At 44.6% G+C, this 23339-nt stretch overlaps 1 protein-coding gene across 2 annotated transcripts in view; it reads right to left on the reverse strand.

The window, feature by feature from the left end:
• Positions 1–23339, reverse strand: part of ARMC6 (armadillo repeat containing 6) — a 52537-nt gene that overhangs the window by 11763 nt on the left and 17435 nt on the right. For both annotated transcript variants that reach the window (XM_077252643.1, XM_077252652.1), the window contains exons 4-6: positions 20275–20845; positions 16277–16422; positions 13819–13950 (exon numbers count right to left, since the gene is read on the reverse strand). In XM_077252643.1, the coding sequence (XP_077108758.1) occupies positions 13819–13950; positions 16277–16422; positions 20275–20845 (849 nt within the window). The remainder of the gene's footprint in view (positions 1–13818; positions 13951–16276; positions 16423–20274; positions 20846–23339) is intronic.

The raw sequence follows: 23339 nt of genomic DNA on the forward strand, positions 1-23339 counted from the left end.
GACTCCTGGGTGTGCCACCTCTCTCCCTTTCATTCAGTGGGCCATAGAAAGCCTATTTTTTTTTTTTTAATATTATTTGGTTTCTAATTCTCCCTGAAAAAAAAAAAAAAACCTAAAAAAACAGTGGGAGAGTAATATTGCCCTTTCAGCTTGTGTGCCAGTCTTGACTCCTGGGTGTGCCACCTCTCTCCCTCTCATTCAGTGGGCCATAGAAAGCCTATTTATTTTTTTTTTTAAATATTATTGGGTTTCTAAAGTCTCCCTGAAAAAACAAAAAATACATAAAAAAACAGTGGGAGAGTAATATTGCCCTTTCAGCTTGTGTGCCAGTCTTGACTCCTGGGTGTGCCACCTCTCTCCCTTTCATTCAGTGGGCCATAGAAAGCCTATTTTTTTTTTTTTTTTAATATTATTTGGTTTCTAATTCTCCCTGAAAAAAAAAAAAAAACCTAAAAAAACAGTGGGAGAGTAATATTGCCCTTTCAGCTTGTGTGCCAGTCTTGACTCCTGGGTGTGTCACCTCTCTCCCTCTCATTCAGTGGGCCATAGAAAGCCTATTTATTTTTTTTTTTAAATATTATTGGGTTTCTAAAGTCTCCCTGAAAAAACAAAAAATACATAAAAAAACAGTGGGAGAGTAATATTGCCCTTTCAGCTTGTGTGCCAGTCTTGACTCCTGGGTGTGCCACCTCTCTCCCTCTCATTCAGTGGGCCATAGAAAGCCTTTTTTTTTTTTGGTTTTTTTAATATTATTTGGTTTCTAAAGTCTCCCTGAAAAAAACAAAAAAAACATAAAAAACAGTGGGAGAGTAATATTGCCCTTTCAGCTTGTGCGCCAGTCTTGACTCCTGGTTGTGCCACCTCTCTCTCTCTAATTGTGGGCCATAGAAAGCCTTTTTTTTTTTTTTTTTTAATATTATTTGGTTTCTAAAGTCTCCCTGAGAAAAAAAAATAAATAAATTAGGTGGGAGATTAATATTGACATTAGTGCTTGAGTGACAGTCCTGCGTGTGTGTCATCTCTGTGATTTTGTGCCACAGAAAACAGAGTGTGTAACATTGTGCCTGATTTTCCTTGTGGTCTCACCAACCTGTTAAGGGATATTGAAATCATACTGAAGTTATAGCTCACCGTGTAAGTTGTTTGATAGCAACAAATAAAGTTACTTTGGTTAAGATTTTAAAACAATGAGGAAGTCTGGTGCAAGAGGTCGTCGTGGGCGTTCATTGTCAGCTGGTAATGATGGTAGTGGTAGTGGAGCATCAGGTGGTCGTGGGGATAAAAATATTCCACCTAAGTCTGGAGCTGTGGAGCCAGTTTCGTCGTCAGGCTACACAAGGCCTCGAACGCTCTCTTTTCTGGGAGTAGGAAAACCGCTTTTAAAGGCGGAGCAGCAACAGCAAGTTTTGGCTTACATTGCAGACTCAGCCTCTAGCTCTTTTGCCTCCTCTTCCGAAACTGGTAAATGTAAAAGCAGCGCGTCGCTTGTGGATGTTCACGGTCAGGGACAAGTCGCTTCCTTGTCCTCCTCAGCAAAAACTACAACAAGAGAGAAGGATGCAGCAGGCGACACAACGGGTCACTCCATGGAGCTCTTTACACATACCGTCCCTGGCTTAGAAAGTGAAACATTTAACAGGCCATGCCCATTACAAGTATATTCTGACATGGAGTGCACTGATGCACAGCCACAGCCAGAGTACTATGCTGCTCCTTTGACTCAGACCACCACATTGCCCTCTCAGGGTACAGATCCACAATCAGACCCTGATGAGACTATGTTGCCCCGCCACGAACGCTATACCACCGACCGACACAGTGACACAGACGAAGTTGCACACGAGCTCGAAGAGGAGGTAATAGATGACCCAGTTATTGACCCCGATTGGCAGCCATTGGGGGAACAGGGTGCAGGCGGCAGTAGTTCAGAAGCGGAGGTGGAGGAGGGGCCGCAGCAGGCATCAACATCGCAACAGGTTCCATCTGCCGGGCCCGTATCTGGACCAAAACGCGTGTCAAAGCCAAAACCTGTTGGAGCACAGCGTTGCCATCCGGTTAAAGCTCAGTCTGCAATCCCTGAAAAGGGATCAGAGTCTAGGAAGAGTGCAGTCTGGCATTTTTTTAAACAACATCCAACTGATCAGCGCAAAGTCATCTGTCAAAAATGTTCAACTAGCTTAAGCAGAGGTCAGAATCTGAAAAGTCTAAATACTAGTTGCATGCATAGACACTTAACCACCATGCATTCTCAAGCCTGGACTAACTACCAAACGTCCCTCAAGGTTGTAGCACCCTCGGCCAATGAAGCTAGTCAGCAACGCAACATCCCTTCCGTCACTGTAAGGCCACCATTTTCCGCACCACCGGCAGTATCTGTGCAGGTTTCTTTGCCAGCCAAAAGCAGTCAGGGTCAGGGAATCACCAGTTTTGTAGGAGGAAATATTGCATGTAGGGCACCGGCGGAAACAATACCGTCTCCAACCGTCTCTCAGTCTGCCATGTCCACCGGCACACCCGAAAGTTCCACGATCTACAGCTCTCCAGTCCAGCTCACCCTACATGAGACTCTGGTTAGAAAAAGGAAGTACTTATCCTCGCATCCGCGTACACAGGGTTTTAACGCCCACATAGCTAGACTAATCTCGTTAGAGATGATGCCCTACCGGTTAGTTGAAAGCGAAGCTTTCAAAGCCCTGATGGAGTACGCTGAACCACGATACGAGCTACCCAGTCGACACTTTTTTTCCAGAAAAGCCATCCCAGCCCTGCACCAGCATGTTAAACAGCGCATCGTCCATGCACTCAGGCAATCTGTGAGTACAAAGGTGCACCTGACTACAGATGCATGGACCAGTAGGCATGGCCAGGGACGTTATGTGTCCATCACGGCACACTGGGTGAATGTGGTGGATGCAGGGTCCACAGGCGACATCAATTTAGGGACAGTTGTGCCTAGCCCACGGTCTAGGAAACAGTTGGCTGTAGGCGTTCGCACCCCCTCCTCCTCCTCCTCGTCCTCCTGCAGAAGCTACAGCTCTTCCACAGAACGCAGTCGGCCAACCACTCCATCGGCAGATGACACTGTTGCACACCAGTTGTCCCATTATGGGCCAGCTACTGCCAAGCGTCAGCAGGCTGTATTGGCTATGAAGTGTTTGGGCGACAACAGACACACCGCGGAAGTTCTGTCCGAGTTCTTGCAACAAGAAACGCAGTCGTGGCTGGGCACAGTAGATCTTGAGGCAGGCAAGGTAGTGAGTGATAACGGAAGGAATTTCATGGCTGCCATCTCCCTTTCCCAACTGAAACACATTCCTTGCCTGGCTCACACCTTAAACCTGGTGGTGCAGTGCTTATTGAAAACTTATCCTGGGTTCTCCGACCTGCTCCTCAAAGTGCGTGCACTTTGCTCACATATCCGACGTTCGCCTGTACACGCCAGCCGTATGCAGACCTATCAGCGGTCTTTGAACCTTCCCCAGCATCGCCTAATCATAGACGTTGCAACAAGGTGGAACTCAACACTGCACATGCTTCAGAGACTGTGCGAACAGAGGCGTGCTGTTATTTATTTGTGGGAGGATACACGGGCAGGCAGTAGGATGGCAGACATGGAGTTGTCAGGTGTGCAGTGGTCGAAGATACAAGACATGTGTCAAGTCCTTCAGTGTTTTGAGGAATGCACACGGCTGGTTAGTGCAGACAACGCCGTAATAAGCATGAGCATCCCCCTAATGCGTCTGCTGATGCAAAGTTTGACGCACATAAAGGAGCAGGCGTCTGCACCAGAGGAAGAGGGAAGCCTTGATGACAGTCAGCCATTGTCTGGTCAGGGCAGTGTACAGGACGAGGTAGCGGGCGAAGAGGAGGTGGAGGACGAGGAGGATGATGGGGATGAGTATATTTTTAATGCGGAAACTTTCACGGGGGCACAGGAAATTGGTTGCGTGTCACGGCCGGGTTCTGGTTTTTTGAGGGACACAAGTGACGTAGATTTGCCTGCAACTGCCCCTCAACCAATCACAACCGGAGATTTGACAAGTGGAACTTTGGCCCACATGGCGGATTATGCCTTACGTATCCTACAAAGGGACACACGCATTACGAAAATGATGAACGATGACGATTACTGGTTGGCCTGCCTCCTTGATCCACGCTATAAAGGCAAATTGCAAAATATTATGCCACATGAGAACTTGGAACTAATATTAGCAACCAAACAATCAACTCTTGTTGACCGTTTGCTTCAGGCATTCCCAGCACACAGCGCACGTGATCGTTCTCACACGAGCTCCAGGGGGCAGCAGACTAGGAGTGTTAGGGGTGCACACATCAGAAGTGGCGTTGGACAGAGGGGTTTTCTGACCAGGTTGTGGAGTGATTTTGCTATGACCGCAGACAGGACAGGTACTGCTGCATCAATTGAAAGTGACAGGAGACAACATTTGTCCAGTATGGTTACTAACTATTTTTCATCCCTTATCGATGTTCTCCCTCAACCGTCATTCCCATTTGATTACTGGGCCTCCAAATTAGACACCTGGCCAGAATTGGCAGAATATGCATTGCAGGAGCTTGCTTGCCCGGCAGCAAGTGTCCTATCAGAAAGAGTATTCAGTGCTGCAGGGTCAATATTAACCGAAAAAAGGACTCGTCTGGCTACCCAAAATGTTGACGATCTAACATTCATTAAAATGAACCACAACTGGATTTCAAAATCTTTTGCCCCACCTTGCCCGGCCGACACCTAGCTTTCCTATGAAAAGCTCTTGCCTGTGAATTACTTTTCTAATGTCTAATTTGCTGCTGCAGATTGTACAGCATACGACATGTTTACACCTCCCTAAATGGCCAAACTCCCCACACGGGGCCGTGGTATCGCGACTTGGCGCAAGCACCCGTGAGACTGCTGTTTGTCTGAAGAGGTGGGTGTGCTCGCTTTTGGTTGACGGCATTGCTACTGGGTCCCTCATAGTACAATGTAGTGTCTCTGGCGGTGGTGGTGCGCACCCAACGTCAGACACACCGTTGTAACATGAGTGGCCCTGGGGCGGTCCCGCCGGCCTCAAGAGAGTTCCCCCCTACCCCAGCTCAAACTGGGCTCTACTACGTGCAAAATTATGTCGCACAGCTCCACCAATCTTTAGTCTATTCGCTGACATCATTCAATGTCTGGCACTGACAATACAAATTTGTAGACATCTATGATGCAACTTAAAGTAGTCTGTGTCTGTGTCCTATATTGGCACCATTAAATAGTTACTGCCAAATTACTATGTCAGAAACACAGCAGATGAGCCCACCCCTGTACCTAAGTATGCCATCTTTTTTTTTGTTTTGGTTGTTTTGCGAGACATTAACATCTATTTATATTTTGGGAGTACTGGGACAGACACTCCTTGCACTACTCCTCCACTCAGCACCAAGCTGCCTGCCCGTGTATCCATGTAACCGCTGTAAAACTGCCATGAGCCTATTGTTTGTTATTTTAGGCCTTTGATAGCCTGTCTGCGGTCCCTACTCCTCCACTGACCACCAAGCTGCCTGCCCGTGTATCCATGTAACCGCTGTAAAACTGCCATGAGCCTATTGTTTGTTATTTTAGGCCTTTGAAGCCTTTCTGCGCTCCCTCCTTCCACTAGTCCTCCACTGACCAGACCACTGCTGCCCGTGTACCCCTGGAACCAATTTTAAAGTGCCTACAGCCAGCCCATTTTATTGTGTTAGGCCTTCGAAGCCTGTCTGCGGTCCATACTTCCACTAGTCCTCCACTGACCAGACCACTGCTGCCCGTGTACCCCTGGAACCAATTTTAAAGTGCCTACAGTCAGCCCATTTTATTGTGTTAGGCCTTCGAAGCCTGTCTGCGGTCCATACTTCCACTAGGCCTCCACTGACCAGACCACTGCTGCCCGTGTACCCCTGGAACCAATTTTAAAGTGCCTACAGCCAGCCCATTTTATTGTGTTAGGCCTTCGAAGCCTGTCTGCGGTCCATACTTCCACTAGTCCTCCACTGACCAGACCACTGCTGCCCGTGTACCCCTGGAACCAATTTTAAAGTGCCTACAGCCAGCCCATTTTATTGTGTTAGGCCTTCGAAGCCTGTCTGCGGTCCCTCCTTCCACTAGGCCTCCACTGACCAGACCACTGCTGCCCGTGTACCCCTGGAACCAATTTTAAAGTGCCTACAGCCAGCCCATTTTATTGTGTTAGGCCTTCGAAGCCTGTCTGCGGTCCATACTTCCACTAGGCCTCCACTGACCAGACCACTGCTGCCCGTGTACCCCTGGAACCAATTTTAAAGTGCCTACAGCCAGCCCATTTTATTGTGTTAGGCCTTCGAAGCCTGTCTGCGGTCCCTCCTTCCACTAGGCCTCCACTGACCAGACCACTGCTGCCCGTGTACCCCTGGAACCAATTTTAAAGTGCCTACAGCCAGCCCATTTTATTGTGTTAGGCCTTCGAAGCCTGTCTGCGGTCCATACTTTAAATACTCCTCCACTCAGCACCAAGCTGCCTGCCCGTGTATCCATGTAACCGCTGTAAAACTGCCATGAGCCTATTGTTTGTTATTTTAGGCCTTTGATAGCCTGTCTGCGGTCCCTACTCCTCCACTGACCACCAAGCTGCCTGCCCGTGTATCCATGTAACCGCTGTAAAACTGCCATGAGCCTATTGTTTGTTATTTTAGGCCTTTGAAGCCTTTCTGCGCTCCCTCCTTCCACTAGTCCTCCACTGACCAGACCACTGCTGCCCGTGTACCCCTGGAACCAATTTTAAAGTGCCTACAGCCAGCCCATTTTATTGTGTTAGGCCTTCGAAGCCTGTCTGCGGTCCATACTTCCACTAGTCCTCCACTGACCAGACCACTGCTGCCCGTGTACCCCTGGAACCAATTTTAAAGTGCCTACAGTCAGCCCATTTTATTGTGTTAGGCCTTCGAAGCCTGTCTGCGGTCCATACTTCCACTAGGCCTCCACTGACCAGACCACTGCTGCCCGTGTACCCCTGGAACCAATTTTAAAGTGCCTACAGCCAGCCCATTTTATTGTGTTAGGCCTTCGAAGCCTGTCTGCGGTCCATACTTCCACTAGGCCTCCACTGACCAGACCACTGCTGCCCGTGTACCCCTGGAACCAATTTTAAAGTGCCTACAGCCAGCCCATTTTATTGTGTTAGGCCTTCGAAGCCTGTCTGCGGTCCATACTTCCACTAGGCCTCCACTGACCAGACCACTGCTGCCCGTGTACCCCTGGAACCAATTTTAAAGTGCCTACAGCCAGCCCATTTTATTGTGTTAGGCCTTCGAAGCCTGTCTGCGGTCCATACTTTAAATACTCCTCCACTCACCACCAAGCTGCCTGCCCGTGTATCCATGTAACCGCTGTAAAACTGCCATGAGCCTATTGTTTGTTATGTTAGGCCTTTGATAGCCTGTCTGCGGTCCTTACTTTAAATACTCCTCCACTCACCACCTAGCTGCCTGTGTATCCATGTAACCGATGTAAAACTGCCATGACTGCCTACTGTTTGTTATTTTAGGCCTTTGATAGCCTGTCTGCGGCCCCTACTTGCAATACTCCTCCACTGACCACAATGCTGCCTGGAGTGCCTGCCTGTGTATCCATGTAACCGATGTAAAACTGCCATGACTGCCTACTGTTTGTTATTTTAGGCCTTTGATAGCCTGTCTGCGGCCCCTACTTGCAATACTCCTCCACTGAGCACAATGCTGCCTGGAGTGCCTGCCTGTGTATCCATGTAACCGATGTAAAACTGCCATGACTGCCTACTGTTTGTTATTTTAGGCCTTTGATAGCCTGTCTGCAGCCCCTACTTGCAATACTCCTCCACTGACCACACCAATGCTGCCCGTGTACCCCTGGAACCTATTTAAAAGTTCATAGAGCCTAGTTATATATTTTATTTACTATTAATAAGGCCATGATGGACTACGCTGTACCACGCTACAAGCTAACCAGTCGACACTTCTTTTGCGAGAAAAGCCATCCCAACCCTCCACCAGCATGTAGAAGACCGCATTGTCCATGCACTCTGGCAATCTGTGAGTACAAAGGTGCACCTGACAACAGACGCATGGACCTGTAGGCATGGCCACGGAAGATTACGTGTCCATTACGGCGCAATGGGTTAATGTGGTGGATGCATGGTCCACAGGGGACAGCCTACTAAGTCTGTCTGCAGTCCCTAATTCAAATTGTCCTCCACTGTCTAAATCGGAACTTCCACCTTCTGGCTTTCGGCCTATAGTATCAGAAATTAAACTGCATTTGGCCTTCAACTTTGGTTAGGGCCTACTAACGGCTTCTGCCCCTCCCTGGTGTTGCCCTCAACTAAATAAAGCTGAGCTTCAACCTTCCGGCTCTCATTATGTGGTTTTAAAAAAAAAAATGGTGGTTAGGGCCTACTAACGGCTTCTGCCCCTCCCTGGTGTTGTCCTCAACTAAATAAAGCTGAGCTTCAACCTTCCGGCTCTCATTATGTGGTTTTAAAAAAAAAAAAAATGGTGGTTAGGGCCTACTAACGGCTTCTGCCCCTCCCTGGTGTTGTCCTCAACTAAATAAAGCTGAGCTTCAACCTTCCGGCTCTCATTAAGTGGTTTTTAAAAAAAAATGGTGGTTAGGGCCTACTAACGGCTTCTGCCCCTCCCTGGTGTTGTCCTCAACTAAATAAAGCTGAGCTTCAACCTTCCGGCTCTCATTAAGTGGTTTTAAAAAAAAAAAAATTGGTGGTTAGGGCCTACTAACGGCTTCTGCCCCTCCCTGGTGTTGTCCTCAACTAAATAAAGCTGAGCTTCAACCTTCCGGCTCTCATTAAGTGGTTTTTAAAAAAAAATGGTGGTTAGGGCCTACTAACGGCTTCTGCCCCTCCCTGGTGTTGTCCTCAACTAAATAAAGCTGAGCTTCAACCTTCCGGCTCTCATTAAGTGGTTTTTAAAAAAAAATGGTGGTTAGGGCCTACTAACGGCTTCTGCCCCTCCCTGGTGTTGTCCTCAACTAAATAAAGCTGAGCTTCAACCTTCCGGCTCTCATTAAGTGGTTTTAAAAAAAAAAAAATTGGTGGTTAGGGCCTACTAACGGCTTCTGCCCCTCCCTGGTGTTGTCCTCAACTAAATAAAGCTGAGCTTCAACCTTCCGGCTCTCATTAAGTGGTTTTAAAAAAAAAAAAATTGGTGGTTAGGGCCTACTAACGGCTTCTGCCCCTCCCTGGTGTTGTCCTCAACTAAATAAAGCTGAGCTTCAACCTTCCGGCTCTCATTAAGTGGTTTTAAAAAAAAAAAAAATGGTGGTTAGGGCCTACTAACGGCTTCTGCCCCTCCCTGGTGTTGTCCTCAACTAAATAAAGCTGAGCTTCAACCTTCCGGCTCTCATTAAGTGGTTTTAAAAAAAAAAAAATTGGTGGTTAGGGCCTACTAACGGCTTCTGCCCCTCCCTGGTGTTGTCCTCAACTAAATAAAGCTGAGCTTCAACCTTCCGGCTCTCATTAAGTGGTTTTAAAAAAAAAAAAATTGGTGGTTAGGGCCTACTAACGGCTTCTGCCCCTCCCTGGTGTTGTCCTCAACTAAATAAAGCTGAGCTTCAACCTTCCGGCTCTCATTAAGTGGTTTTTAAAAAAAAATGGTGGTTAGGGCCTACTAACGGCTTCTGCCCCTCCCTGGTGTTGTCCTCAACTAAATAAAGCTGAGCTTCAACCTTCCGGCTCTCATTAAGTGGTTTTAAAAAAAAAAAAATTGGTGGTTAGGGCCTACTAACGGCTTCTGCCCCTCCCTGGTGTTGTCCTCAACTAAATAAAGCTGAGCTTCAACCTTCCGGCTCTCATTAAGTGGTTTTTAAAAAAAAATGGTGGTTAGGGCCTACTAACGGCTTCTGCCCCTCCCTGGTGTTGTCCTCAACTAAATAAAGCTGAGCTTCAACCTTCCGGCTCTCATTAAGTGGTTTTAAAAAAAAAAAATTGGTGGTTAGGGCCTACTAACGGCTTCTGCCCCTCCCTGGTGTTGTCCTCAACTAAATAAAGCTGAGCTTCAACCTTCCGGCTCTCATTAAGTGGTTTTTAAAAAAAAATGGTGGTTAGGGCCTACTAACGGCTTCTGCCCCTCCCTGGTGTTGTCCTCAACTAAATAAAGCTGAGCTTCAACCTTCCGGCTCTCATTAAGTGGTTTTTAAAAAAAAATGGTGGTTAGGGCCTACTAACGGCTTCTGCCCCTCCCTGGTGTTGTCCTCAACTAAATAAAGCTGAGCTTCAACCTTCCGGCTCTCATTAAGTGGTTTTAAAAAAAAAAAAATTGGTGGTTAGGGCCTACTAACGGCTTCTGCCCCTCCCTGGTGTTGTCCTCAACTAAATAAAGCTGAGCTTCAACCTTCCGGCTCTCATTAAGTGGTTTTAAAAAAAAAAAAATTGGTGGTTAGGGCCTACTAACGGCTTCTGCCCCTCCCTGGTGTTGTCCTCAACTAAATAAAGCTGAGCTTCAACCTTCCGGCTCTCATTAAGTGGTTTTAAAAAAAAAAAAAATGGTGGTTAGGGCCTACTAACGGCTTCTGCCCCTCCCTGGTGTTGTCCTCAACTAAATAAAGCTGAGCTTCAACCTTCCGGCTCTCATTAAGTGGTTTTAAAAAAAAAAAAATTGGTGGTTAGGGCCTACTAACGGCTTCTGCCCCTCCCTGGTGTTGTCCTCAACTAAATAAAGCTGAGCTTCAACCTTCCGGCTCTCATTAAGTGGTTTTAAAAAAAAAAAAAATGGTGGTTAGGGCCTACTAACGGCTTCTGCCCCTCCCTGGTGTTGTCCTCAACTAAATAAAGCTGAGCTTCAACCTTCCGGCTCTCATTAAGTGGTTTTAAAAAAAAAAAAATTGGTGGTTAGGGCCTACTAACGGCTTCTGCCCCTCCCTGGTGTTGTCCTCAACTAAATAAAGCTGAGCTTCAACCTTCCGGCTCTCATTATGTGGTTTAAAAAAAAAAAATGGTGGTTAGGGCCTACTAACGGCTTCTGCCCCTCCCTGGTGTTGTCCTCAACTAAATAAAGCTGAGCTTCAACCTTCCGGCTCTCATTATGTGGTTTAAAAAAAAAAAATGGTGGTTAGGGCCTACTAACGGCTTCTGCCCCTCCCTGGTGTTGTCCTCAACTAAATAAAGCTGAGCTTCAACCTTCCGGCTCTCATTAAGTGGTTTTTAAAAAAAAATGGTGGTTAGGGCCTACTAACGGCTTCTGCCCCTCCCTGGTGTTGTCCTCAACTAAATAAAGCTGAGCTTCAACCTTCCGGCTCTCATTAAGTGGTTTTAAAAAAAAAAAAATTGGTGGTTAGGGCCTACTAACGGCTTCTGCCCCTCCCTGGTGTTGTCCTCAACTAAATAAAGCTGAGCTTCAACCTTCCGGCTCTCATTAAGTGGTTTTAAAAAAAAAAAAATTGGTGGTTAGGGCCTACTAACGGCTTCTGCCCCTCCCTGGTGTTGTCCTCAACTAAATAAAGCTGAGCTTCAACCTTCCGGCTCTCATTAAGTGGTTTTAAAAAAAAAAAAAATGGTGGTTAGGGCCTACTAACGGCTTCTGCCCCTCCCTGGTGTTGTCCTCAACTAAATAAAGCTGAGCTTCAACCTTCCGGCTCTCATTAAGTGGTTTTAAAAAAAAAAAAATTGGTGGTTAGGGCCTACTAACGGCTTCTGCCCCTCCCTGGTGTTGTCCTCAACTAAATAAAGCTGAGCTTCAACCTTCCGGCTCTCATTAAGTGGTTTTAAAAAAAAAAAAAATGGTGGTTAGGGCCTACTAACGGCTTCTGCCCCTCCCTGGTGTTGTCCTCAACTAAATAAAGCTGAGCTTCAACCTTCCGGCTCTCATTAAGTGGTTTTAAAAAAAAAAAAATTGGTGGTTAGGGCCTACTAACGGCTTCTGCCCCTCCCTGGTGTTGTCCTCAACTAAATAAAGCTGAGCTTCAACCTTCCGGCTCTCATTATGTGGTTTAAAAAAAAAAAATGGTGGTTAGGGCCTACTAACGGCTTCTGCCCCTCCCTGGTGTTGTCCTCAACTAAATAAAGCTGAGCTTCAACCTTCCGGCTCTCATTATGTGGTTTAAAAAAAAAAAATGGTGGTTAGGGCCTACTAACGGCTTCTGCCCCTCCCTGGTGTTGTCCTCAACTAAATAAAGCTGAGCTTCAACCTTCCGGCTCTCATTAAGTGGTTTTTAAAAAAAAATGGTGGTTAGGGCCTACTAACGGCTTCTGCCCCTCCCTGGTGTTGTCCTCAACTAAATAAAGCTGAGCTTCAACCTTCCGGCTCTCATTATGTGGTTTTAAAAAAAAAAAAAATGGTGGTTAGGGCCTACTAACGGCTTCTGCCCCTCCCTGGTGTTGTCCTCAACTAAATAAAGCTGAGCTTCAACCTTCCGGCTCTCATTAAGTGGTTTTTAAAAAAAAATGGTGGTTAGGGCCTACTAACGGCTTCTGCCCCTCCCTGGTGTTGTCCTCAACTAAATAAAGCTGAGCTTCAACCTTCCGGCTCTCATTAAGTGGTTTTAAAAAAAAAAAAAATGGTGGTTAGGGCCTACTAACGGCTTCTGCCCCTCCCTGGTGTTGCCCTCAACTAAATAAAGCTGAGCTTCAACCTTCTGCTCCAAATTACCATTTTAAAAAATGCAATAGGCTTTTCCGGCCTACTAAAGGTGTCTGCCCCTCCCTGGTGTTGTCCTCAACTGAACAAAGCTGAGCTTCCACATTCTGGCTTTCGCCCTATACTATCAGATATTAAACTGCATTTGGCCTACTAGTGTGGTTAGGCCCTTGAAACAGTGTCTGCTGCTCTTGGGTTTGCTACTCCACTGAACAAAGCAATGCCGCCTGTTTAGTCCTGTTACCAATTTTGAACTGCATGTAGCTTACTTTATTCTTTGGCCCTATATCTGTTTCCTCCTCATCCTGCCCATTGCCCAGCCACTGCTAAATGAGTCTGCTGGTACATTGACCTAGACCACTACATTCCCCTTGTACTCTACACAGCCAGAATCTGTCCCTGCTGAAAGTAAGGTTCCCCTTCCCGCATGTTATACCACCTTACACAGGGACAAAGAGGAAGGTGCAGATGAAAGTGCAGGTTCCTTCATCAGGTGGGGGGGCATACTCGTTGGCGACGTCACTGGCACAGGGCCCCTCAGAGTACGCAAAAGTGTCGCTGCTGGTGGGAGGCGCCCCCGCCATGCAAACACACCGCCGTACTTTGAGGGGCCCTGTGCCAGTGGCAATGCGAACGAGTGGGCCCCCCCCTGCTTGCTCAGGATCACAGCACTTGCAACTTTTAAATACTTACCTTTCCCTGCAACACCGCCGTGACGTAGTCCGCATTTCCTGGGCCCACGAAAAACTTGAGCCAGCCCTACTCCCCCCACAACTTTCCCCCAATTCCCTATGCCCAACTATTATTATACAGTTAATTAAGATTGGCAAGCTTCAGAAACAAGAATGGATGTTTTTGGCATTAAAATGGGCACTGTAGGTGTTTTCCTGGCCTCCACTCACTGCCGACTATGCTTCCCCATTGACTTGCATTGGGTTTCGTGTTTCGGTCGATCCCCGACTTTTAGCGATAATCGGCCGACTGCACTCGACTCGACTCTGGACAAAATCGGGTTTCCCAAAACCCTACTCGATCTTAAAAAAATGAAAGTCGCTCAACCCTAGTGGTGACCTTTTAGGTGGGACTCTAAACTGAGCAGATCCGACTCTCTTTGTGCTAATCATGGATAGACAGGGCTATACACAAGATAAAACATACAGACTGGAGCAGATTGAATTATTAAAGTAAAAAAAATACCTGGGCATTGCAGATGTGTCGAGTCATTGCAAGAACAATCAAGTCTGTCCCCCCAGAGTTCACAATGGCATCTTTGACGTCATCATTCCCTGCAACGGCTCGGATGGCACTCAGTACCTGTTTCACAAGCTCCTAACAAAATCATAGATGAAATTTGTGACTATAGAAAAAATACCCTGCAAGATTAGTGATACTACAAGATCAGCTCACATACAGCAGAATACTTTCACCTTCTGAACTCCATAGATGACTTGTTGGCACATTAGGGCTTAGTGTATACAAGAGTTAGGAGGAACAGAAATATATAGAAATTACTGGGATATACCCAACATTTCAAGTAAATTCTCAATGTGGCATTTCCTGTGAGATGACTGCATTACTTGAGCCCACTGTAGCATACCATGAATATCAATCACACATGTACCATGCACTAACGTTTGGGAAATTTGGTAGATCTAAAGATTGTCCAGTCTTCCTCCATTTACTAGAAGCCAGACTATTCATAGAATGGTAGAGTTGGAAGGGACCTCCAGGGTCATCGTGTCCAACCCGCTGCACAATGCAAGATTCACTAAATCATCCCAGACAGATGTCTGTCCAGCCTCTGTTTGAAGACTTCCATTGAAGGAGAACTCACCACCTCTCGTGGCAGCCTGTTCCACTCATTGATCACCCTAACTGTCAAAACGTTTTTTCTAATATGTATCTTCTTCCTTTCATTCCATTGCTTCTCAGGTTTCCATGTGCAACTGAGAATAATGATGATCCCTCTACACTGTGACATCCCTTCAGATATTTGTAGACAGCTATTAAGTCTCCTCTGAGGCTGTGTGCACACGTAGCAGATTTTTCACGGTTTTTCGCTATGAAAACGCTATAAAACCGCGAAAAAAACGCTAACATTAAAGCATCCTATATAATAGAATGCAATCCGCATTTTTTGTGCACATGCTGCATTTTTTTCCAGAAAAAAAGGCAGCATGTTCATTAAATTTGCGGAATCGCAGGGATTCCGCACACCTAGGAATGCAGTGATCCGCTTACTTTCTGCATGTGGCTATGCCCACCATGCGGGAAGTAAGCAGATCATGTGCGGTTGGTACCCAGGGTGGAGGAGAGGAGACTCTCCTCCACGGACTGGGCACCATATAATTTAAAAAAATAAAATAATAAAATAAAAAAAATAGTGATATACTCACACTCTGATGGCGCCGGAGTCTTCCTGCCTCTCAGCACTGCACGCTACCGCTTCCGTTCCTATAGATGGTGTGTGTGAAGGACCTGCGATGATGTCGCGGTCACGTGACCTGCACACACACCATCTATAGGAACGGAAGCCTCTGAGGAGATCGGCTGTTTGCGGAAGGTGAGTATAACCATTTTTTAAAATTATTTTTAACATTCTTTTACTATTGATGCGGCATAGGCTGCATCAATAGTAAAAAGTTGGTCACACTTGTCAAACACTATGTTTGTCAATCAGTTTTCCAAGCGATGCTACAGATCGCTTGGAAAACGCTAGCATTCTGCAAGCTAATTATGCTTGCAAAACACTAGTTTTCTGCGGGAATATGCATGCCAATTCTGCATGCGATATACCAGCGGCAGGAGTTGCAGAATTGCCGCGGAAATTTCCGTGGCAATTCTGCAACGTGTGCACTTAGCCTTCTTTTTTGCAAGCTAAACATTCACAGGTCATGCAACTCCAAATGCCAGAAGGACTCTTACCACGTGTGGACAGATTTGAGATCTGGCTACATGTTAGAAGTTAGATACATACTGTATATAAAAAATAAACTTTGGAAGTTTGTTTGTCTCAAAACAATTCTGTGTATATTATACTAAAAATATGATTATAACACATGCTATCATAGTGAATAGCATTACACCTATTAGTCAACCACATTAGAGGTCTAAAACAACAGTTTTCTGGCTCTGCATAGTGACAGCAGGTATCACGTCTCAGACTACACCACAATCAGCAGCACTGACCGAGATCTAGAACCAGCAAGTGGTTGAATTTCCATTTGCCATTTATGGCTGTGTTTTAGCTGGGAAAATTGTATGCACTATTATAGGTCTCAGGGTGTCACCGGTGTCCATTTCTGAATAGGCTCGTCATCATGAAAAGTTATCATTTGGTGCAAGATCTGCACAAAGATCAGTGTGGAGATTTTCAGCAGCAAGTCCACTACTGGTGAAAATACCACAAGTCTGAAGTAACAGGGGTGTTGCAGCAGCTTATGTCCCTGTGCAACACAGGATGGAGCAGTTTGAAATTCAGCATGCCCAATCCTTCTTCAGTGCCCACCATACACATTTGGCTGTAGGCAGATTTTCAGATGTTTGTGAACAACTTAAGTAGATTTACATGTGAAAAGATGTAACATGGCTCTGAATTCAAATAACATACTCTGTGTATATAAGCACATTACATAACAGAAGTGGTTATTATTACCTGATGATCGATGCAGTCCGCTAACAAGGCAAGCATGAAGTTCAGCCCACCCAGGTCGACCACATCTTGGCAGAACTCATTACGCACACAAAGTCGGGCAATAGTAGAACACAGTTCACTTAAGACTATGCTGTTATCTGTGAAGCCTAGAAGACAAAATCACCATATACTGAGACCACAACTAACACGTATTCAGCTACGAGCAAAACATATACATTTTATATATACGCAAAATATGATGATCCAAGCCTTGGGTCTACAGCCAGCCATAACCATTATATAGGAGCATGGCATATTAGATCCTCCAAGGAACAAGCAATTATAGGAAATATATTTTGACTTGATCAATTAGATATCTGATAGACATGAGAATTTGGGCTTCACCTGCTACTCAATAATACATGTATATACCTGATATAGTAGTGAACAAGTGAGAATAATAATAAGATCATAATGACGTAGGGATAAAAGATGTCCAGAGAATCCATCTATGCACACGAAGAAACACGTCCTTGGATTATACCACAGCATGTCTGAGGTCTTGCGTTCCATTATTATTCTCTATTACGATTTTCTAATGTTCTAACCTTAACCAAAATATCCACAAGCTCAGCATCATTATGTTCATAAAATATTACCCATAGTGTGCCACATCAGGTCTCTGCATGGATGTGGTAGAAGGTTCAGTACATACGGAAGTGTGATCATATAGAAAAAAAATTGTACACATAAGAACCAGGCTATACAAAAGACTATAATTTGACAAAAAAAAAACCAAAACAGAATGTTAAAAAGTGGTCACTACAAACAAGGTGGCGCCACAATCCCATAAACCCTCCATACAAGTAAAGAGATATATGTAGTCAAGACGTAAACAAAGTTATTACGGAAATAGTTTTAATGCTGACTAGAGAAGCTGTGGAGTTGGATTCGGTGTCCATTTTGGTGGAGTCGGAATTGGTGCAATCTGCAAATGGCATGATGTAGTGATGGAGACCTTGACTCCAACAAGGGCTATGGAGTCGGTGTCTGTGTCCATTTTGGTGGAATTAGTATAAAATGGACTGACTCAAAATATATAATAAATTGGTTCAGTAGTTCAGTGCAGGATGTGCTGTAAATGTTTTCATAATTTGGGAAAGTTATGAAATGTCCTATAAAATGTCTGATCTAAGGATCTCTGCTTTTAGGCGAGATGAATCTGTGCTGCACTTTATGTACATGCTCACTAGTGAGGCCGTGCTGTGGGGTCAGGAGTCAGAAGTCAGGGAAATTCAGCAGTCAGAGTCGGTGGTTTGGCCTACCGATTCCACAGCCCTAAATGCTGACTAGAAATATACATAAACCCAATGTGCAAAGCCATACACAGTGAGTGACCATATGTATGAACAGTGACCCAACATCGAAACTCAAATTCTAGCACAGAACTGAAAGGTAGAGGGAAGTTAAATAGCTGTATAGGCATGTGGAGCTCACTCAAGATACGACGCACGTTTCAGCGTATAGCCTTCTTCTGGGGGTGATATCACACAGACATGGGCAGATCTTTAGGTTGTAGCGTAACCAATCAACATATGTGCACACACCAGATATTTAATCATTCATACATACTAATCCAGAATCTAGGTGGAGCAACTATATTCTACTCGACATGATTATCCTACATACTGCCCACCTATGGCCTGACCTAACCACTGTAATTCTAATTATCCACTAGAATATGAAAACCTCGGCAGAAACAACTAAATATGTGTGCCAGGGGGTGTAACCTCTTTTAGATCCATGTTGGCACGCGTCGCACCCACCACTAAGGAGGGGCGCATCCCGAGACCGTGTCAAGGGAGGCGGTCCGGTCAGGGGACCCGAATTCAACGCCAATATAGAACACATAGGTATGAGTCTGATCATGTGACCTGAGCACCGCCTCAATAGATACCACTGGGATGCATGCAACCAGAGCAGCAAGGTGCACGCACAGGATCGACAGCGAGGGCAAGTATCCAGCAGGAAAGTGAATAGGAAACTTCATCATAGCATGTTACGGGGGGGGGGAAGAGAATGAAGGAACAGCATAGACCGGTCTATACAAAGCCCATTAAGAATGGAGTCCCATTGGCATTTACTTCACAAGGTACACAAGAACAGCTTAGTACCTTCGGATAGGCATATTGTTTCGGCAGTTGGGAACTTTTTAGAAAATGTATGCAAATACATAGATGTGATTGCTGATCACTAGTGATGAGTGAATATACTCGTTACTCGAGATTTCCTGAGCACGCTCGGGTGTCCTCCGAGTATTTTTTAGTGTTCGGAGATTTAGTTTTTATTGCCGCAGCTGAATGATTTACATCTGTTAGCCAGCATAAGTACATGTGGGGATTCCCTAGCAACCAGGCAACCTCCACATGTACTTATGCTGGCTAACAGATGTAAATCATTCAGCTGCGGCAATAAAAACTAAATCTCCGAGGAATAAAAAATACTCGGAGGACACCCAAGCATGCTCGGGAAATCTCGAGTAATGAGTATATTCGCTCATCACTACTGACCACTTCTCAATGTAAGTCTATGAGAGTCAGAAAGAGGCCAGAACAAGTCTTTCGGAATTACATTGAGAGCTTCAAAAATGAAAAATAGAGGCTGCGCACCTTTAAATATTAAATTAATGTTTAGGTGCACAAATACGCTATGTGGCAATATACATAAAGAGTATATGAACACATGCTGTAAATGTTAAAAACATAGGGTGCTTAGTTAGCATTTTTTTATTTTTTTTTATTTATTTATCGAAGAGTGCAAAAGCTATCCAACCATGTCAAGGTATACCGAAATATGGATGGTCCCTAAACACTAATGTCTTAAAGCTTGTGACTGTTACAACTTACTTTTGGTCAGTCAGAAGTTGTGGTCACAAGATGGTGGATTGGGAGCAGAGCGGTGCTGGAAACCAGGGCTGTGGAGTCGGTAAGCCGAACCTCCGACTTGGACTCCTCAAGTTCCCTGACTTCCGACTCCTGACCCCACAGCACTGGTCACTACTGAGCATGTACATAAAGTGCAGCACAGATTCATCTCACTCAAAAGCCCAGATCCTTGCATCAGGAACAGAACAGACATTTTTAGGACATTTACAGCACATCCTGCACTGAACTACTGAACCCAATTTATTATATATTTTAGGAGTCGAAGTTGGGCCAATTTATACTGACTCCACCAAAATGGATACAGACTCAGACTCCACAGCCCTGCTGGACACCACTTAAGATAGTGGCTGGTAAATATAATGCTTGGGTTATGGAAATTAGACTATTGGCACCACTCCAGCGCTAAAAAAAAAAAAAAAAAACCCCCCCCCCCCCTCCGCTGGACTGGTTGTTTAAAAGCACATTCAGATGAAACCCTGAGGGGGGCATAGACTGCAATAAAACAAACAGTTCAAATTAACTGTTTTTTTTTTTTTGTCAAAAAGTTTGTCCAGACAGGCAAAGGAACACTGTCTGCTACTTTTCTGTGCCTGTCTTAACAGATGAACACTTTCAGAAAAAAAAAAAAGTTCATCTGAACTCCATTCATGCCATTGTATCCTATGGTCTCATTAGAGGTGTTTGTTTAAATCCCATTTTCAGGGCGATTCAGGTGGAACCCTCAAAGGCATTGCAAAAAAGCACTGTGAACAGGTCGTAATATGGCTACCATTGCAGCTTTCATGGCTTTTGTCACCTAGTTTTCTCAGGATTTGAATCTGAATCACAAATCTACAGTGACTGTAATCATGTAACACCCCTAAGAACAAATTTACAAATTAATTAAAACTTTACAGATAAAAAAAAAAAAAAAAAAAAAAGCGTAAACAGATTTCTAGACACCTTGGCCTTTTGGCTTCAGAAACTTTGCTTTTACTCAAATAAAAAGGGTTCGGATCATATTAGATAAATATGAAAAATGACTGACAAAATCTAACAAAAAATTTCACAAATAAATGTATTTGAGGTCAATACCTTTTGCTGCCTCTATCAAGAGTTTCAAGCCAGCATTTTCCAACACAATCATCTTGGCATGGTCATGAGCATGTCCAAATGGAACTCTGATGTCATCATCTAAGGTCATGATCCTCAAGGCAGAGCAAGCTTCACGCACTATATCTGGATCCGTACCATGATGTGATATGGCTTGTGTAAGATGGCGCAAGACTCCGGCCTTTACAAGGTCTTGGCGATTCTGTTCATGCTTTAGGCATACATGGCGAAGAAGTCGAATGGCAAGCAGCGTCACTTCAGCATCTTTCGAGTAATTCTGCAGTGCACGAATTAACAGTTCTTGTCCCACATTCTCCAGCAAATCAGGCTGCCCATCAGTAAGTGAAGACATGGCATAAAGCGCATTTAACAGAGTCTCTTGGTCACCTTCACACAGTTTCCATGCTTCCAACACCACGGGGTAGGCCGACTTCTGTGCAGCAAGATACCGATGCGCCATGCCCTGCTTGCACTGATCCCCAAACTGTACAAGAAGCTCAGAGACACTACTTACAGAAGACATCTCTACGGCTTTTCTCAAGGACTCCAGGGTCTATAAGGAGAAAAGAAGCCAAGTGAAACCAAATACTACTACATACAACAACCTCTACTCAAGACTTAAAAGGTAACATCCAGTTTTGTGCAAGATAGTTTTCTGTAGCCACCGCTTGGCATTTCCAGCAAACACAATTATTAATGAGGCTAAAGATGTTGCTGTCCACTACTTTTTCATTGATGACCTATCCACAGGATAGGTCATAAATGTCTGATCGGTGGAGTGCTGGGTGTCGGATCTCAACCAATCAGCTGTTTTCGGCGGCAGCTGGAAATGTTCAATTGGGAAGTTGCTGCGTCCTCTGATAGTGCCGACGGCTGGGTACTGCACATACTCCTCCTACTGATTTATACATAATAATTCCTTGGGGGAAAGCTTAGAAGAAATGCGAGTTGGGACTATTGACACATGCAGGCACGAAGCATTTTATGGGTAAGCACTTGTCACTTCATATTCGATGACTTTACTGTTTCATTCTTAGACCATGTATCATCAGTGCACTTCATGGATATCTGCATCAGTTGACCTCCATTAGTACTGTTTAATTGGCCCCCATTTACTAAAATGAATTTTACCTTGAGGTCCTCTTTATTGTGTTTATCTATGGACGATGACCAATATACAGTACAACTATATAAATTTGCTTATGTACTACTTTTTTGCTAACCAATTTCTAATGATTTTTTTGGTGCCTGTTATGATGTCGCATAATTTGTCTCATTTGACCTACTACCTTTTTTTTCCCATATATTCATTGTACTGTTGCCTATTAACCTCTTCATGACCCAGTATATTTTGACCTTAATGACCTAGCCATTTTTTGCAATTCTGACCAGTGTCCCTTTATGAGGTAATAACTCAGCAACGCTTCAACGGATCCTAGCGATTCTGAGATTGTTTTTTCGTGACATATTGGGCTTCATGGTAGTGGTAAATTTAGGTCGATAATTTCTGCGTTTATTTGTGAAAAAAGCAGAAATTTGGCGAAAATTTTGCAATTTTCACATTTTTAATTTTTATTCTGTTAAACCAGAGAGTTATGTGACACAAAATAGTTAATAAACAAAATTTCCAACATGTCTACTTTACATCAGCACAATTTTGGAAACAAAATTTTTTTTTTGCTAGGAAGTTGTAAGGGTTAAAATTTGACCAGCGATTTCTCATTTTTACAACAAAATTTACAAAACCATTTTTTTTAGGGACCACCTCACATTTGAAGTCAGTTTCAGGGTTCTATATGGCTGAAAATACCCAAAAGTGACACCATTCTAAAAACTGCACCCCTCAAGGTGCTCAAGACCACATTCAAGAAGTTTATTAATCCTTCAGGTGTTTCACAGAAGCAGAAGAAACATGGAAGGAAAAAATGAACATTTAACTTTTTAGTCACAAAAATGATCTTTTAGCAACAATTTTGTTATTTTCCCAAGGGTAAAAGGAGAAACTGGACCACGAAAGTTGTTGTCCAATTTGTCCTGAGTACGCTGATACCTCAATATGTGGGGGTAAACCACTGATTGGGCGCACGGCAGGGCTCGGAAGGGAAGGAGCGCCATTTGACTTTTTGAATGAAAAATTGGCTCCAATCTTTAGCGGACACCATGTCGCGTTTGGAGAGCCCCTGTGTGCCTAAACATTGGAGCTCACCCACAAGTGTCCCCATTTTGGAAACTAGACGCCCCAAGGAACTTATCTAGATGCATAGTGAGCACTTTAAACCCCCAGGTGCTTCACAGAAGTTTATAACGCAGAGCCGTGAAAATAAAAATAATTCTTTTTTCCTCAAAAATGATTTTTGAGCCCGGAATTTTTTATTTTCCCAAGGGTAACAGGAGAAATTTGACCCCAAACGTTGTTGACCAGTTTCTCCTGAGTACGCTGATACCCCATATGTGGGGGTAAACCACTATTTGGGCACACGTCGGGGTTCGGAAGGGAAGTAGTGACATTTTAAAATGCAGACTTTGATGGAATGCTCTGCGGGCGTCACGTTGTGTTTGCAGAGCCCCTGATGTGCCTAAACAGTAGAAACTCCCCACAAGTGACCCCATTTTGGAAACTAGACCCCCAAAGGAACTTATCTAGATGTGTTATGAGCAGTTTGAACCCCCAAGTGCTTCACAGAAGTTAATAACGCAGATACATGAAAATAATAAATACGTTTTCTTTCCTCAAAAATAATTTTTTAGCCCAGAATTTTTTAATTTTCCCAAGGGTAACAATAGAAATTTGACCCCAAGAGTTGTTGTCCAGTTTCTCCCGAGTACGCTGATACCCCATATGTGGGGGTAAACCACTGTTTGGGCACATTCTGGGGCTCGGAAGTGAAGTAGTGATGTTTTGAAATGCAGACGTTGATGGAATGCTCTGCAGGCATCACGTTGCGTTTGCAGAGCCCCTGATGTGCCTAAACAGTAGAAACCCCCCACAAGTGACCCCATTTTGGAAACTAGACCCCCGAAGGAACTTATCTAGATGTGTGGTGAGC

The sequence above is a fragment of the Ranitomeya variabilis genome, chromosome 1, assembly GCF_051348905.1.
Source record: "Ranitomeya variabilis isolate aRanVar5 chromosome 1, aRanVar5.hap1, whole genome shotgun sequence".
NCBI classification, from domain to species: domain Eukaryota; kingdom Metazoa; phylum Chordata; class Amphibia; order Anura; family Dendrobatidae; genus Ranitomeya; species Ranitomeya variabilis.